Below are 14,578 nucleotides of genomic sequence, written 5' to 3' on the forward strand. Positions count from 1 at the left end.
ATTACAGAAAAATATATATCTAAAGTTACAGTAAAAAATAGTACTAAAGTATACCATATAATATATTCACTGTGTATATCTACTCATGTGGAGTCCAACAAAATTGGATTTTCTATTTTATGATTTTTTTGTGATTTACTATGATTTTTCAAAGATTCAACTGAAATTTTTTTAAAAAAGAAAAAGACAAAACTACGGTTACTGTAGCAAACAGCCTTCAAAACCGCTCGAGGGAGGTAAAATGGACGGTTTGAAAGGTTAAGGGAGGTGAAATACCCGGTTTTATAGTTGTAGGAGGAAAACCAAACTTTGGTGATAGTTGGAGGAGGTAAAATAGACTTTTGCCTTTCCAGATTGGTTTTGGGCCCCAGTAGCAGGACCTGCTTAAATGACCGGGCTGGAAGGAAGCAAAGGTTGCATCTGATTCTGGAAGAGCAGTCCCTTCGAATATGCCCCGTACTGAGGCAATGGGAGCAGGGCCGGGTATGCCGGGCCAAATTCAAATTCGAAGTGTCCCCAAATCTCGCCCGCGAAAGGCGCGGCACAGTGAAAGTCCGATCACGGGAATCGCGTTCTCCAGAGAAATTGCCACGTGGGTGTTCATCCGAAAAGCGAAGAACACGCTGTGGACTTCGAAAAATGGGAGTATGGGGGGCACCAGTGGGATGTGCATTGATCTGAGAAGGATCAACTTGAACCACATGAGAACCAAAGGCCAAATCAAAGGAAGAAGAGGGCACAACTTTCTTTGGTGACTGAACCAGTTTCTCTGCAAAGCGCACACGCTTGAGAGGGGGTTCTGTTTTCTTGAGTGCCCTTTTGGCTGATTTGGATAGTACTTTGGTCCACTTTTTTTCCTCTCCAATTCCCAGGCACGTTTCTCCTTTTCCCAATTAGGGGTACCATTGTGCCAGAGATGAAAGTAGGCATCAAACGTGTCGGTGATAACACATCTCAATTTATAGACTTGAAAACCCACATCTTTTGAGAAAACCGAGAAGCGAAAGTGATTGTTGCTCAGGAATTTCACATGAAAATCAGCAGCACGACCACCCAAACACGATTGCAAGGCCAAAGAGACTGAATCTTCCGTAAGACGGAAGAGGAAACGTCGAAAAGTGACCAGGAGGAGAAAAGATCCATCTGCAGAAGGGGAGGGATGATGTACCGGGGTGCGGAAACGTTGCCGAATTTTCTCCTGAAAACCCAAGCCGATGTTGAAATCCAGCCGGTCCACGAGATCCGAGGAGGATCCCATGATCGGAGGGCACCAGGAGATCACCGGACTTGCAGGCCATGGCGGGGAGGGACGGCGGACGGGAGGTGGTGGGTGCAGGCCATGTTGGCGACTCGGCTCTATTTATTTTAGCCTTAGGAACATAAAATGAACAATGACAGATCCACAAACATGCACATAGATTCTACATATAAAATTTTTCAGTGAAATACACATGCAAAGAGTAGGCTACTACAAAAATTTCATGATTTTTAGACAAACAGAACAACAGATACAAAATAAACTAGCTTACACACACAATAAAATTTAGCATGGTCTAAACTACCATTTCACAAGCATGAGTATTTTTCCTCTGCAGATCTAGATCTAACTAAGCTAACAAAATTTAGTTTTCATTTTTAGCATTTTTCTGTGATTTGTTATGCATTTACAAAGTTTCAGCTGAAAATAACTAATTTTGGAAAAATCCTAAACCCTAAACAGGGGCTGACAGCTGGCCCCATATGTCAGTGGGAGGCCCAGCCCAGCCCAGCCCAGCCCCCTGCCCTGCACGCCATGGGCGGCTGGGCGACGCAGGCTTGCGGGCGGCGCGGGTAGCGGGTGCCGGTGCGCGTGGTAGCTGCGCTTGAGCTCGCGCAGGGGCGGCCTGCGACGGGCGCTAGTGGCACTGCACGACGGCCACTGCGGCGCGGCTGCGTCCCGGCGGTGGCGGTGCCGGAATCGAAGGGGAAAGGGGTCGGATGGGTTGAGGAGCTCACCACGAGTCCGTTTTGCAGGTTGGATGGCGAGGAAGAGAGCCCAGGTTGGATGGGTCGGATGGATCGACAGGCGGGGCGGGGCTCGGCGCGGAGCTGCAATGGTGGCCGTGGCGGCGCAAGGCCGATTCGGCCAAGAAGAGGCTCAGTCGGGCTCGGGGAGGTGCGGCGTGGGTGGATGGCGAGGTGGAGCGGCTTGGGGCGCGAGGAATCGAGGCGGGGCGGTGGGGATGGCCGGCGCGGACGCCGGCGGCGGCTCTGCTCGGCGCGAGCTCGAGGAAGGAGGAGGGGTGGGGGCAATGCTTGGGCGCTGGAACGTGGAACGGATAAGGGAGCGCCCGCGCGGACGGCGAGGTTCGCCGGCGCGCGACTCGTGGAGGTCGCTGGCGCTGTGCCGGTCGTCGGATGGGCGGCGGTACGAGCACAGTAGGGAGCAGGTGTGGCGTTCAAATGAAATTGACCCGACTTTGACCATCCAAAACTCAAATTTTCATATTGAAACTTGAAATTTGGCCAAAATAGAAGTTGTAGAGGAAGAGAAGGTCTACAACTTTGATTTTGGGAGAAACTTGATTTGAGACTCGGATCATGAAGAAAAATACGGTCGAACACAGCTAAGTTGATGTTTACTATGCAAACTTGATTAGCGCTAATGACAAGCTTATGCCCATGATTAACTAATTAAGCACATTATTAACACCGGGGTGTTACACCTCTCCGACCAGACGCCTGGACGCGGAGCCGCCCACAGCGGCGCGTACGTGGCGGCTTGGCCAGCGGAGGGCGGAGCTGGACTTTGGGCGTGGCGGAGCCGCGGCCTCGCGGGTGAGGTGAGGTGACCTCCCGGTCCGGCACGGCACTACGGCAGGACCGGCAGGTTCAGGTCGTTCGCTCCGGCCGGTAGCTAAGCTAAGCAGAGCTGCTGAAGGACCGAGCCGAGACTGGCTGGGAAGCGTGACGGGTGGAGGCATCTCGGTGCTTTCACCGTGGTCGGTGTCAACGGGTGGTAATGTAAGGTGCGCGCTGACGGTACACGACTGTTAAGCGTATCACCCACGGCGTCTTTCCTCCCCACGGGCAGAGCAATTTCCCTCCCCACGTCGTGTCGGCGCTACCGTAGCATGACCGTATGACACAAATTATGCCTTTTCCTGTTTTCCGGAGTAAAATAAGACACCAAGCACATAAAACTGAACGACAACTCCAAATACTAAACCAGAGCTGTGCTGACTACTGTCCACTCCACAATACCCTCGGTGATCACCATTCACCAATGAAAGGGGACACCTTTCGTGCAGCCATATGGCCAACTCGGCGCATGCTGCTTCAAATCTGAAGCGCCTATAACATACAAATTCCTTTTAGATGGGCACAACACACTAGTATTGGCCATCCTGAAAACGCGGCCATCACTATGTCTCACGAAAAGAGCCAGCACCGTGTCTCGTTCGGAGCAATATGCCACACTCCAATCGCGAAAAATAATGTGTGTTGAACATACTCTTTTACATCTGCAGAAGGGAACTTGGCTCACTCAAGAACCGCTTAGGCATTGTACAGGGCAGACAGGCACACATGGTTGACGCAAATTGCAGTCGAGTAGCTTCTCTGAAAGACTGAAACCATGCCCGCTCTCTCTCATGACACCATTTGCCAATATTTCTCACAACATCAGATAGTGCAATCGTTTGGCCCATGCGGGGAGAACAGTCTAGGAAGGATGGCAGGTGCCTCAGTAAGTCAGTAAGTTCTGTATAATCCCATCAGTGGCTTCTCCCTATCCTCTACTCTCTTCCTGGCTGCTTCCCGGGCTTTGAGAGCCGCTTCCTCCTCCTTGGAGATCAACTTAGGCTTTTTGTCCTCCCTCTTCCTCTTGTTAGCAGCAACGCCTGACGGAGCAGGAGTGCCCTTGATAGGTCTCATCGGGTTCAGTGGCTTTGTGACAACCCGGCCTGGAGCTGGACCTCCTTTTATAGCCGGACCAGCCGTTTCCGCAGCAGGAGGAGCTTTTGTTTGTGAAGTTGAGGATTGACCAACATCTGTTTTGGAAGTTTGCACAGATTTGTACGCCTCTTCTTGAGTAACCCATTTCCCTGCCCATTTCAAAATAATAAACATCAATATAAGTGGGAAAAAACAGCTTGGAGAAAGACTGGATGGAACCAATTGTCCAGATACAGGTGCATGCTTGATGAAATCACCTAAACCATCTGAATAATAGAAGCCGGAGTTTGAATCGTAGTAAAGTCCAGTAGATTTGTCATGATAATATCCTGATGTTGAGTCGAATACCCATCCTGCACATACCAGATTTAAGGAAACATTACCAAACAGAAAGAGGACATTGACGTAGACAACAGTATAATCAGTCTATGCAAAGAATGCCTTGTAGTTCATATCACTTGGGACTTGGAAGTATAGTCTAAAAGGTTCCGATGGGTTCTGTACTGTCAGACACACATTAGTATTCAGTGATCAAGTCAGCATATCTAGGCAATGATCTCTAGCCAGCTTATCTGCTACGTTGGTACATAACGTGAATTCATACACAGGCCAGTTCATTTATGAAAAAATTGTTAAAACAACAACTGAGGCACAATCATGAAACATCTTTGACATAATTGAAACGACGTCGTAAAACAGTTGACAACACAACAATAAATTTGTGGGCTGACAGAAGCATTTTGTGCCTTCTTCACCAGCAAGGATAAACCTTGCAAGAACAACAGGAAGTAGGAAAGCAAAGATATATTTCCGGAGCTAGAAGAAATAAATGTTTGAATGGTCGATTTAATTGTGTATAAGCAAGAACAACATAGAGTAGGAACTAGGAAAACATGGATATACTTCTGGGCTAGAAGAAATAAGTGTTTCAATTGTCGATTTAATTGTGTAAGATCTACATCAAACAAGCGGCCTTTATAAACTAACAGTCACATGGCCACTTATCAGGCTACTTCTTGGTTCAACAATGTAAGTTTGGTGGTGTGAGCTGGATCGGAACTAGGTCCACAACATATTAAGCTACATGAAGAAGGTGATGATGCTAGATGTGGATCTAAAGAATGTAAAGGACGCATTGAACTAGCATACTAAAGAATATACTGAATTATTGTTATATACAGAAACAGGAAAACCATACACAACCATCTCCAGGTGCTGCAGAAGTGTCTCCATCCACATTCCTCTGGCTATTCTCCAAATCCTTCTGATAGCTCTTTTTAGCTTTCTGCAGCGAAAAAAGTTGAACATAATCGGATATGATTCCATAGTCTATCAACCAATTGCAAGGCAACAGCGAAAAAGCCCAAGGCATTCCAAAAAGCAATGGCCTCATGCTGTATTGATGCAGTAAGATTTTCCGTGTAAAAAGCATTCTAGTTTATGAGAAAATCATATGTATACCAATCAGTATATCACCGATGAATATTAGATAAAATTATAACAGAACTTTTTTTTTTTGAATCTGAGGACTTACTGCTTCTATCTGCTGAAGGGCTCGGGCAGCTTGCTGCTGTTCCTTGTCCTTTGCTTCACTCTCCTTTTGCATCGTTGATAATCTTTTGGTGACATTGTCCTTGTGACGCTTACCAAGTTCATGTGTTCTGATGCTAAAGGGATTATTGGCTATAAAAATCTTGCAGAAGTCACACCATTTGTTTCCCTGGCTCACCCAGTACTGAAACAGGGCAGATAAAAGACTAGTTATTATTCCCAAAGCTAATTTGCACAATTGGATGCTTTCAGTAGCAAGAATTTAACGAATAACAGTCAGCAGCTGATTACAGACACCATTTTGAAAGGGCCAAAAAGCACCTTCTATTCTTTTACAAATGGTAAACATTATTTATGCTCATATTATCATGAACTTAGAATGAGACTAAATAACTTTGGCATGACACAGTGGCACTCCCATAGCCTTGTATACATCTAAGTTCACTACAAAGAGAATCACAGCTGTGGACAAATGACTGAGCAATGGCAAGCATCTACAAAAACAATTGAACCCTAATCAGTAATTCCTCCAACCACCAAAACCCAATAACACCACTACACCAGACATCCGTCATCTCCGCAGTCCTGCCTCGTGAAGCCACACTTGACATTGGATAGTGCCAAGCATCCACAAGCGCAAGCACGTGCAGCTAACCCTAATCCACCCACGGGACAGAAAGCAAGACCCCGCGGGGTCCAAGCTAGCACTCAGCCCAGCAGAAAACGTTCTTCCCATGTGGCTACGAAGATCGCTAACGAGCTCAAATAACACCGCGATTTCGCAAATCGCCCAAATCGGGGCTCACGAGGGATTGGACGCGGTCCTGAAAATTTCGAAGCGCGGGGGGAGGGGGAGTACCTCCGTCATGGCGGCGGGCAGGGGACCGGCGCGAACGGGAAACGGAGCTTCGCCTCTGGCGGCAGTAGATCGCCGGCGCAGCCGAGCAAGGTGCGGATTTGGGGTGGAGGGCGCGTCTGGTGGAGGCGGCCGGCGGCGCGTTCGGGGTACGGGGAGTATCCTGCCTCAAGAGTCAAGAGCCGAGTTCAGGGTGTCGGCTTCAGAGTTTTCTTTCTTGGCCTTACTCTAAAATTCAAAATTTTAAAAAAATGTTGTGACATTTATATGGAGAACTAAATAATTTAGACGAAATAAAAAATTAATTGCACAGTTTATTTATAAATTAAAAGACGAATCTAATGAACTTAATTAGACCGTGATTAGACACTAAATTGCTATGTTAATAACGGATTAATTAGGTTCATTAGATTCATCTCGTAGTTTATAGACGAGTTCTGTATTAGTTTTATAATTAGTCTATATTTAATACTTCAAATATGAAAATATTCCTTTAAAAAATTTTACACGGTGCATCTAAGCCAGTCTTACTTTGGTTGACCACTATCGGTACCCTGTAGCAGGGATACCTACTCATACTGCAGGAAGGCAGGACTCGTGTAGTTATCCGCAACTGCGCGCCAAGGAGCTGAGCAGCCGGACCCCTGCTGTACGGGCTCCACCTCACCAGACGAAGGGCCCCGGACCCGCCCCCTGCTCGGGGAAGGGTCCGGTGTCGCCACGTGTCCCCCGAGGAGGGATGCTCAGCACCAGCTGCTAGAGGCACGGACCTCCACGTGTCTTCCGGACCCCTAAGCGCAAGCGCCAGCACTCCGCCCAGGAGGGGTCCGGAGCTGCCACGTGCCCCACTACCGCTAGCGCGGGCGCAGGCGCAAGTCTTCCGCCGGAAGACTCGCCCACCCACCGCATTTAATGCGGGAGGCTGAGGCGTGCTCTGCCGCCACAGAGCACGGGACAGCCTTTGCCAGACTCCACTATTGGTCGCATATTACCAAGGTGCACAGTGTAGCCGCAGGCGTCGCGCACGCGGCGTACGTTAGTCTGTCGCATTAAATGGATACGACGGCACGGCCCTTTCCATCATGCCACCTACGCCGCAAGCTACGCGGCATGAGCAGCATGCGTGGCATAGCCTACCCGGCTAGCTGCAAGCGCCGCACCAACATGACAGGGCAAAACCACGCTGGTCAGAGGATCTGCGCCGGTCAGTACATCCATGCGGACGAGGCAGCGAAATCCCGGAATAAGATCCCCCTCAGGCGTAGCACCATAATAGCACTAGTCGCTACGTTATTTGAATACATCCACGTTGGGCCCACCTGTCGGGGTCCCAACGGCTATGTACGTGCCTCTTTCTTTGACTATGAAAGGGGAGCACACGCTAGTCTGAGGACAAGTGGACGCACACTCTCTCCCTCACACTCTCAGCTCACCAGTTAGAACCACTCTCGAGTAATCTCTTGTGAGCACAGGCAATACAACACACATTGGATGTAGGGTATTACGCTCCGACGGCCCGAACCACTCTAAACCTTATGTGTTCATCGTGTTCTTGATCTAGATCGGACTAATCCTAACTACCCCCGAGTTCATTCACCCTCAAGACTTAGGCGGGTGCATTATGCCATCCAGCTGGGTTTACCACTACAACCACGTTTGGCTTCAGACATGAGCTTTGCCTTTTGAGGCTTCGGACTTGCCCAAGCCCAACGGCCCCTGGCCCAAAAACCCCAGTTGGGATGAAGTATATCCTAATTTGAAAGAAAAAAACGAAACCATTTAACCAGTGATATTTGAGTTTATTTAGACTTCCAACATACAAGCGTCCAGAGCCCATTTCTACTATCCAAGCAGCCAACTTGCTCGGCGTTGCTCGAGCTTCAAGAAGCTCGTACGCTACACAACGCTATCAGCCTGACTTAAATATCTTGGTAACAGAAAATGGCTATATGTACACGGCACTGTAAGGTACAAGTACACAGTGAAAGTATTTGACCTGAATGACTAACATGAGTACGTAGAGCCTCTATAGAACATCGGCAAAACTAGAGAGGCAGAAGCCGTTTCACCTACAAAAGATAATGCTCTAAGGAGAGGTCAATTTCTGCTAGAAGTGCTTCTCGAAGCAATCAGTCGAAGTTTTCAATCTTGATCGGAGTTATTTCATCTGCCACCTCAAATTTCCCAATTAGCCGTGCAAAAAACACCATCTGCTGCTCCAAGGTGAACTTGATGTTCTCGGCCTGTTCAAAATTGTGAAAGAAGTTGCAAGCCATGTTAACCGTGTAAGATCAACTGGACTGAAGGTGTAGAAGTAACCAGTTTTCGTACAACCTTGCGGAACCCGTGCTGCTCCCCCTCATATTCCACCAAAGCAACAGGCAAACCTTTCTCTTTTAAGGCCTTGTAGATTTTTTGTGCCTGATCTGGTGGCACGACCTGGAAACCATTAACAGGGACGGTAAATTTTGCTACACTCTTATCATGGAACCAAGTCATATTATAGAGACACCGATATATCACCAAATAATGCAGTATGATATCTATTACAGTTGATGTTCAGCACATACCTTATCCTCCAACCCTTGAAACAAAATCACCGGACATGTAAACTGATCCACAAAGTTAATTGGTGATCTCTCATAGTAAGCCTTTTCATTTCCTGAAGGAACGGGACCATGTTAACTATAAACCTCACCAAGGAATTGGGTTAAACTTATTATATTCCTAAAGAAATGACAATACCCTTTCTTACCTACAAGGTTGTCAATATAATGGGACTCAAATTTGTGTGTCTCCACTCTCAACAAAGTCAAGTCACCAATCTAATCATAAATTTGGTAACATGACAACAGTTAGTTCTTATTATTACATCAGCACAAACAAAAACCAAAATTACAACTAGAGCAAACAAAAGCAAAAAAAAAAAATCACCAAGCCAGCTGAATATTTTTTTATCATATTACTAATGTGAATTATCAGGCATAAGCATGCATTATTGCCCTAGCACCTTCAGAAAGTACGTCTAATTTGATATATTCTTAACTCCATCAATCAAGCTATATAACTAAAAAGGTGTGCAGGAGACAAGCTCGTAAATGCAGCTGGTTAACAAATACTTAGACAAACGGATTAAGGTCTGAATGGTTTGGTTTATATGTATTGCAAACAAAAAAGAAACAGTAGAATTCTACAAAGCTAGAACTTACACCATACAAAGAAGCTCCAGCCTTGAATGTGTCTCTGAATGCAAGTGCAGCTAGAGTAGTGTATCCACCTGCTGATCTACCAGTAATACAAAGGCGTTGCCCATCAACTTTGCCACTCTCCACCTTAACAGAAAAGAACAATAAAGCATTGGGGTCCACTGTTATCATTGCTTAAAAGTTAAAATTTTAATTTAACGTTATAACCATTCCTCAAAGGATGTACCAGGAATCTTGCACAACTGCAACAGTCATCAACATCGACAATACCCCATTTTTCCAATAGTCTCTCCCGATACTCTCTTCCATAACCTTCAGTTTGATATTTCAGTACGTTTTAATATTTGGTACAGATATAGTTATTAAAATGACTTGAACTTAGCTATGCAGTCCCGTAACAAACAAACTTAGGGCTTAACCTAAACAGTGGAAGTTAAGGACAAACCAGTGCTTCCTCCATAGTTAACATCAACATATGCCCACCCTCTACTTGTCCAATATTGGACACTGAGGTCCAGAACCGCACGCGTTTCAGCTGTTGGTCCTCCTGAAAATTATTGTTAAGAGTGTCAAAGCATTCAGTGGTTTTCGTCTGAAAAGAAAGAAATCAATAACCTACTTATGAGAATCACTTCTTTCAGTTTCAGTTACCTAAAGATAAAACGGAAAGACCAGCATAATTCTTTGGAGGGATCAAAGTGAATAATTATTTTGAAACATCCAAATGTGTGAATAAACCACTTACCATGTGTTTTGACAAGCAAAGGAGGTTTCTCATCTGGCAAACCTTGGAAATTGGGATTTGAAGGTGGGTAGAAATAGGCATAGGCCTTCTGACCAGGTATGGATGTAGGGAACTCAACAGTTTCAGGTTTGCTGAAGAAAGGTTTATATTGCAATACATCTGGCGAGGAGGACCAGACTATTGAAAAATTGATTACTTTTATTTTGCTCTCATTCAATGTCACCTGAGGAAAAAAAATGCATCGATTGGCATTCAAGACAAAAAAAAAATGCACATCAGCAACAAATAACCAAAAATATGCATTTGAGGTCTGATAAACCTTTGCAATTGACAGTGGAATACTTGCAGAAGCACCTTCGATATAAAAGTAATCATCTCCAGCAACCTGCCAGATCGAGCAAGTAACAAGCCAATATATAGATCACAGAACAAACAAATATACTAAAATTTTCAAACTGGTATTCAAGATCTTGATACATACCACATTAGATAAATCAGAGAAAGGGATGTCGAGCAATGAAACAGAATGTGAATCACAATCAAGCACACCAAGATATGACCTTCCTTGCTGCCTGCGTGGCATAATTATTTCGATGGTTGAGTACATCTCCCAAACAAAAGTGATAACGGGATAAACAAACTTACGCTACTATCAATACCTGTAACTGAAAATGATGTGGTTGCTGTTTCCAAGAAAATCGTAAGAGCTGATGCCAAAAACCCATAATGGTCTTGTGAATTCAGCATCTAGTGCATACATTGGAACAATCTCATTGGTTTGTTCAACCTATTGTCAAGGTAATGTGGAGAAATCATATGGCAAATACAGTTCAGATGATGAACTCTTACAGAAAAAGGGAACATAACAATTGTATTAATTTAGCTCGTTCATGAGTCACATGGATTATGAACTCAGAATTTATTAATTATTACTAACAACAACAATCTCAATCATCCAAAATAAAGCTATACCATACGGTCAAAAAAGTTTTTACTTACCCACTTATAAATGTTCCAAAATTCACTCCCTCTGTCAGTTACAAAAAACAGTTCTCCTGCACGTTTGAATGAATTAGATGAAGTATGGTATGAGAGAGATTACAGTGGCCAGCAGCTACAATACTGTGCAAGATAATATATTCTTATTACTTATCAGGTTTCAATAGGAAAAAAAATCAATAGTACTAGGTAGTGTTAACTGCGGACAAAAAGGACCCATCAAACAACAATACATTCAGCTGGTTAATAAAAAAGCACCTTACTTTCCATTTTTCACAGAAAAGGGGAAAGTTTTTGGAGCAAAGAAAGCTCAAGAAAATGCTGAATGTCACATAATGTAAACTAACAGAAAAAGTTTCATGAAATCTCAATAGAACATAATTAGTTCCGATTTCTGATACCACAAATGGTTGAAGTTATGAGAATAAAGAGTATGATAGATAAGAGATATGAAAGCTTCAGAATATAAAGTTCAATGTCTCTTCCCAAAAATAAAAAGAACAAAAGATATTAAGCTGATGTTATCATCACTCAACCGATTGCACATAAGTAGCATTTTTTTTTAAAAAAACATCAAGAGTCTATACAAATTACAAATATAGCAGGAATATGGTACCTTTGGGAGACCACTTAGGTTCGGTAGGAGATTCAACCACCAGTGGGTTGCCACCAGCAACACAGACCCGTTTGGCCAAGTCTCTGCAAACACCCAAAGCAAACATATGGGACTAATTCAGCAATAGTCTTGAAGGGGAATTCTTCTACATGAACATATTCAGAGCTTTCCAAAAGAATAACAGTACCATGATGTAAGTTCACAATAACAGCCCATATAATCTGGTTTTAGAAATTTAGTGTATGCCTATGGAATTTTCAAGTCTAGATACTTCATCAATTTATTAAAAATAAAACATAAATGAAGTCCAACTATAACAAGGAAAAAAAGATGAGAAATCTGGTTGAGGACATATATCCAGTGCTACCGCCCATTATGGTGCTACTGTGCTGCCAAACACGGCAGCACCTACACTGGTGCATGAAAAATTCACCCAGAAATTTATCATGCACTGGTAGGTGCTACTGTGTTTGGTAGCAAGGCAGCACTAGATATATCCTTGTATCTGGTTTTTGTACTACTATTCTAGAAATTTGTTATGTTAACTACAATGTGATGACACGTCTTTTAGATAATTAATAATGAAAGGGTCCTTCAAGGGTAGAAGCTGTCATGATAAAGCTTGAATATTCATGAGATAGCATTATCGATATACATTGCCTGTGCAGTTAATAATTTGGTGCAGACTAAGTAGATTTTTATTCATGAAATACCTGAATGCAACAAAAGGCTTGTTCTAAGATGTTGTTCAGAAGATAATGACATTTACCCGCTCTCAGAGAAGTGGCCAACCCAAAGTTCTGATTTATCCCAGGGCATATTTGGATGACTCCATTCAATCCATGCCATCCGCCTTTTGTTTTGATCAATGCGAGGAAAAGCATAGAAATCATTGCCACCGATCAGCTCCTTTGGTTCTTCAATACAGAAGATATGTAAGCTACTCATGTGAAGGAAAGAGGATACAAATCAAAAGCAAGCATTGATCTAACTTGGCACTGTTTGGTTATAACATTCTTGGGATATCTTACCACAAACATCACCACCGCTCAAGTTTATAGCAGCAATCATTGTGGTGGGGTTCAAGCTACTTTTCCGACGGTCTATCAGAAGATGTGAGTATGTTAGTAGTTTGTAGTGTAACTACATATGTACTGAAATAAAATCATAGGCCAAGTACTCAAGTACCTTCCACCACAGTAACATAACGGCCAAAGTGAGGATCAAATACACCATCAGCATAGCTGACATCCGGCGCACCATAATCAGGTGTAAGAGGCACAGGTGGACCAGCAACTGACAAGGTTAAATAATCATGTGTGATTAAGTACTATGAAATTCATAACCATACTTCTCATTGCATATTTTCTAAAAATATGAAAAGCTTGATACGCATGATTTGGGCAAAGGTACCAAGTATTAAAAACAAACGTAGTAGTATGTGCTAGCATGTAAATGTACAGCATAAACCAGAATAGTTTAGAGAAATAATGAGATTAAACACCACATCCTTACAATTTGTCTATAATTTTAATGAACACCAACTGATTAATATTAGTTTAAGCAAGCCTCGATAATAAGAGAATAGCACCCTACTTGATACTTACTTCCAATTGTTTGCTTGTATAGACGTTGATCCTTGTAATTAGAAAACACAACAACACTTTTGTCAACTGCAAATGCACCACCTCCATATTCTTGAGCCAGGGTGCGTGCTGCAAATTCCTGAGGTATGACATCCACAGGCCTATCCTCCTCCTTTACAATAACCATACGCCTGAATACAGATTTAGTTAGCTATTATTTGAAAAGTATTAGTTCAAAAACAGACTAATTGAGAACTACAAACTCGGAGGCGGATGTCAGTTACCCTTTCTCCTCGGGGCGGCCCTCGATCCAGAGGAGGCGTCCATCCCCAGCAAGGGCGATCCCTCCGAGGCGCCTCTCGGCGCCAGAGACGACGTCCGCGGTGATGGGCGACCTCCAGGACCCGTACGGCGCCGCCGCGGGCTTGTCGCCGCCGGCCGCCGCCGTGGAGGGTGGCGCGGGGGACGCTGCCGAGGAGGAGGACATGCGGGGCGGCGAGGGGCAGGCTCGCCGGTGGCGGAATCGGGGGAGGGCGCGGTGGAGTAGGTGGGCCGGGGCGGAAGCTGGGCTGCGCGCAGGCGAGAAGATGGTGGCGAGGCGTGTCGCCATTCGCGGGGCGCGGCTTCTGTTTTATAAAGGTTTTTGCGGGGTTTCTCTCTGGGGCTGCAGGACTGCAAGCTCAGCCAGCGTTATCTGTGGACGCAAGCATGTTGATTTTTTCTCAATTCCAGCATAAAATGAACCATTTCACGTAAAATTCTTGTATTTTTTTTTCATTTCGAACGGCTCACTGTTTGCTGATATGCTTCGGGGACTTCTAATGATAATATTGGACTTTTTTTTTGTGACTTGTGCAACAATCTAGAGACTAGGAGACAAACCACATTTCTTATGTGCTACAACTACGAGTATCAAGCTATCACAAAATTTCCAGACTCGGTAACCTACACCAGAATTGCAGAGCAATTAGCTAAAAGGGAGCAGGCACTGAGGCAGGGGTACTGGTCTCTTTGGAATAGAAGAAAAAGTCTAAAAGCAACTCCAGAGGATTTGTAGTATTTACAACAAATTCTTTGAAGGAA

The 14,578-nt window shown here is 44.5% G+C and overlaps 2 protein-coding genes across 2 annotated transcripts; both read right to left on the reverse strand.

Annotated features, from left to right (window-relative positions):
• Window positions 1–3,311: 3,311 nt before the first annotated feature.
• LOC120703273 (zinc finger protein ZOP1-like) lies at window positions 3,312–6,535 on the reverse strand. Its single transcript, XM_039987301.1, has 5 exons — window positions 6,347–6,535; window positions 5,471–5,671; window positions 5,140–5,221; window positions 4,194–4,289; window positions 3,312–4,085 (listed from the first exon to the last, which is right to left on the reverse strand). Exons 1-5 carry the CDS (start codon window positions 6,353–6,355, stop codon window positions 3,733–3,735), a joined length of 741 nt encoding a protein of 246 aa, XP_039843235.1. The 5' UTR covers window positions 6,356–6,535; the 3' UTR covers window positions 3,312–3,732.
• Window positions 6,536–8,115: 1,580 nt separating this feature from the next.
• On the reverse strand, window positions 8,116–14,152 carry LOC120703274. The gene is made up of 18 exons (XM_039987302.1): window positions 13,780–14,152; window positions 13,517–13,686; window positions 13,098–13,205; window positions 12,941–13,012; window positions 12,679–12,826; window positions 11,910–11,992; window positions 11,294–11,349; window positions 10,954–11,081; window positions 10,776–10,866; window positions 10,614–10,679; window positions 10,295–10,517; window positions 9,995–10,096; window positions 9,776–9,861; window positions 9,553–9,675; window positions 9,099–9,168; window positions 8,914–9,005; window positions 8,678–8,782; window positions 8,116–8,586 (listed from the first exon to the last, which is right to left on the reverse strand). Exons 1-18 carry the CDS (start codon window positions 14,103–14,105, stop codon window positions 8,473–8,475), a joined length of 2,163 nt encoding a protein of 720 aa, XP_039843236.1. The 5' UTR covers window positions 14,106–14,152; the 3' UTR covers window positions 8,116–8,472.
• Between the last annotated feature and the right edge of the window lie 426 nt (window positions 14,153–14,578).

Source organism: Panicum virgatum, chromosome 4K, assembly GCF_016808335.1.
Source record: "Panicum virgatum strain AP13 chromosome 4K, P.virgatum_v5, whole genome shotgun sequence".
In the NCBI taxonomy this organism is placed as follows: domain Eukaryota; kingdom Viridiplantae; phylum Streptophyta; class Magnoliopsida; order Poales; family Poaceae; genus Panicum; species Panicum virgatum.

Bases quoted from the DNA above. Each gene is read 5' to 3' on its own strand.
- LOC120703273 (XM_039987301.1), bottom strand. The intron at 4,290-5,139 runs GTTGTGTATGGT...TGGTATGTGCAG, and splicing joins TTCTGCAGCACCTGGAGATG to GATGGGTATTCGACTCAACA. The intron at 4,086-4,193 runs GTGATTTCATCA...TGAAATGGGCAG, and splicing joins CTATTATTCAGATGGTTTAG to GGAAATGGGTTACTCAAGAA.
- LOC120703274 (XM_039987302.1), bottom strand. From the start codon at position 14,105: ATGGCGACACGCCTCGCCACCATCTTCTCGCCTGCGCGCAGCCCAGCT. The intron at 13,206-13,516 runs GTAAGTATCAAG...TAACCTTGTCAG, and splicing joins ATACAAGCAAACAATTGGAA to TTGCTGGTCCACCTGTGCCT. The intron at 9,676-9,775 runs GTACATCCTTTG...TTTTCTGTTAAG, and splicing joins GCAGTTGTGCAAGATTCCTG to GTGGAGAGTGGCAAAGTTGA.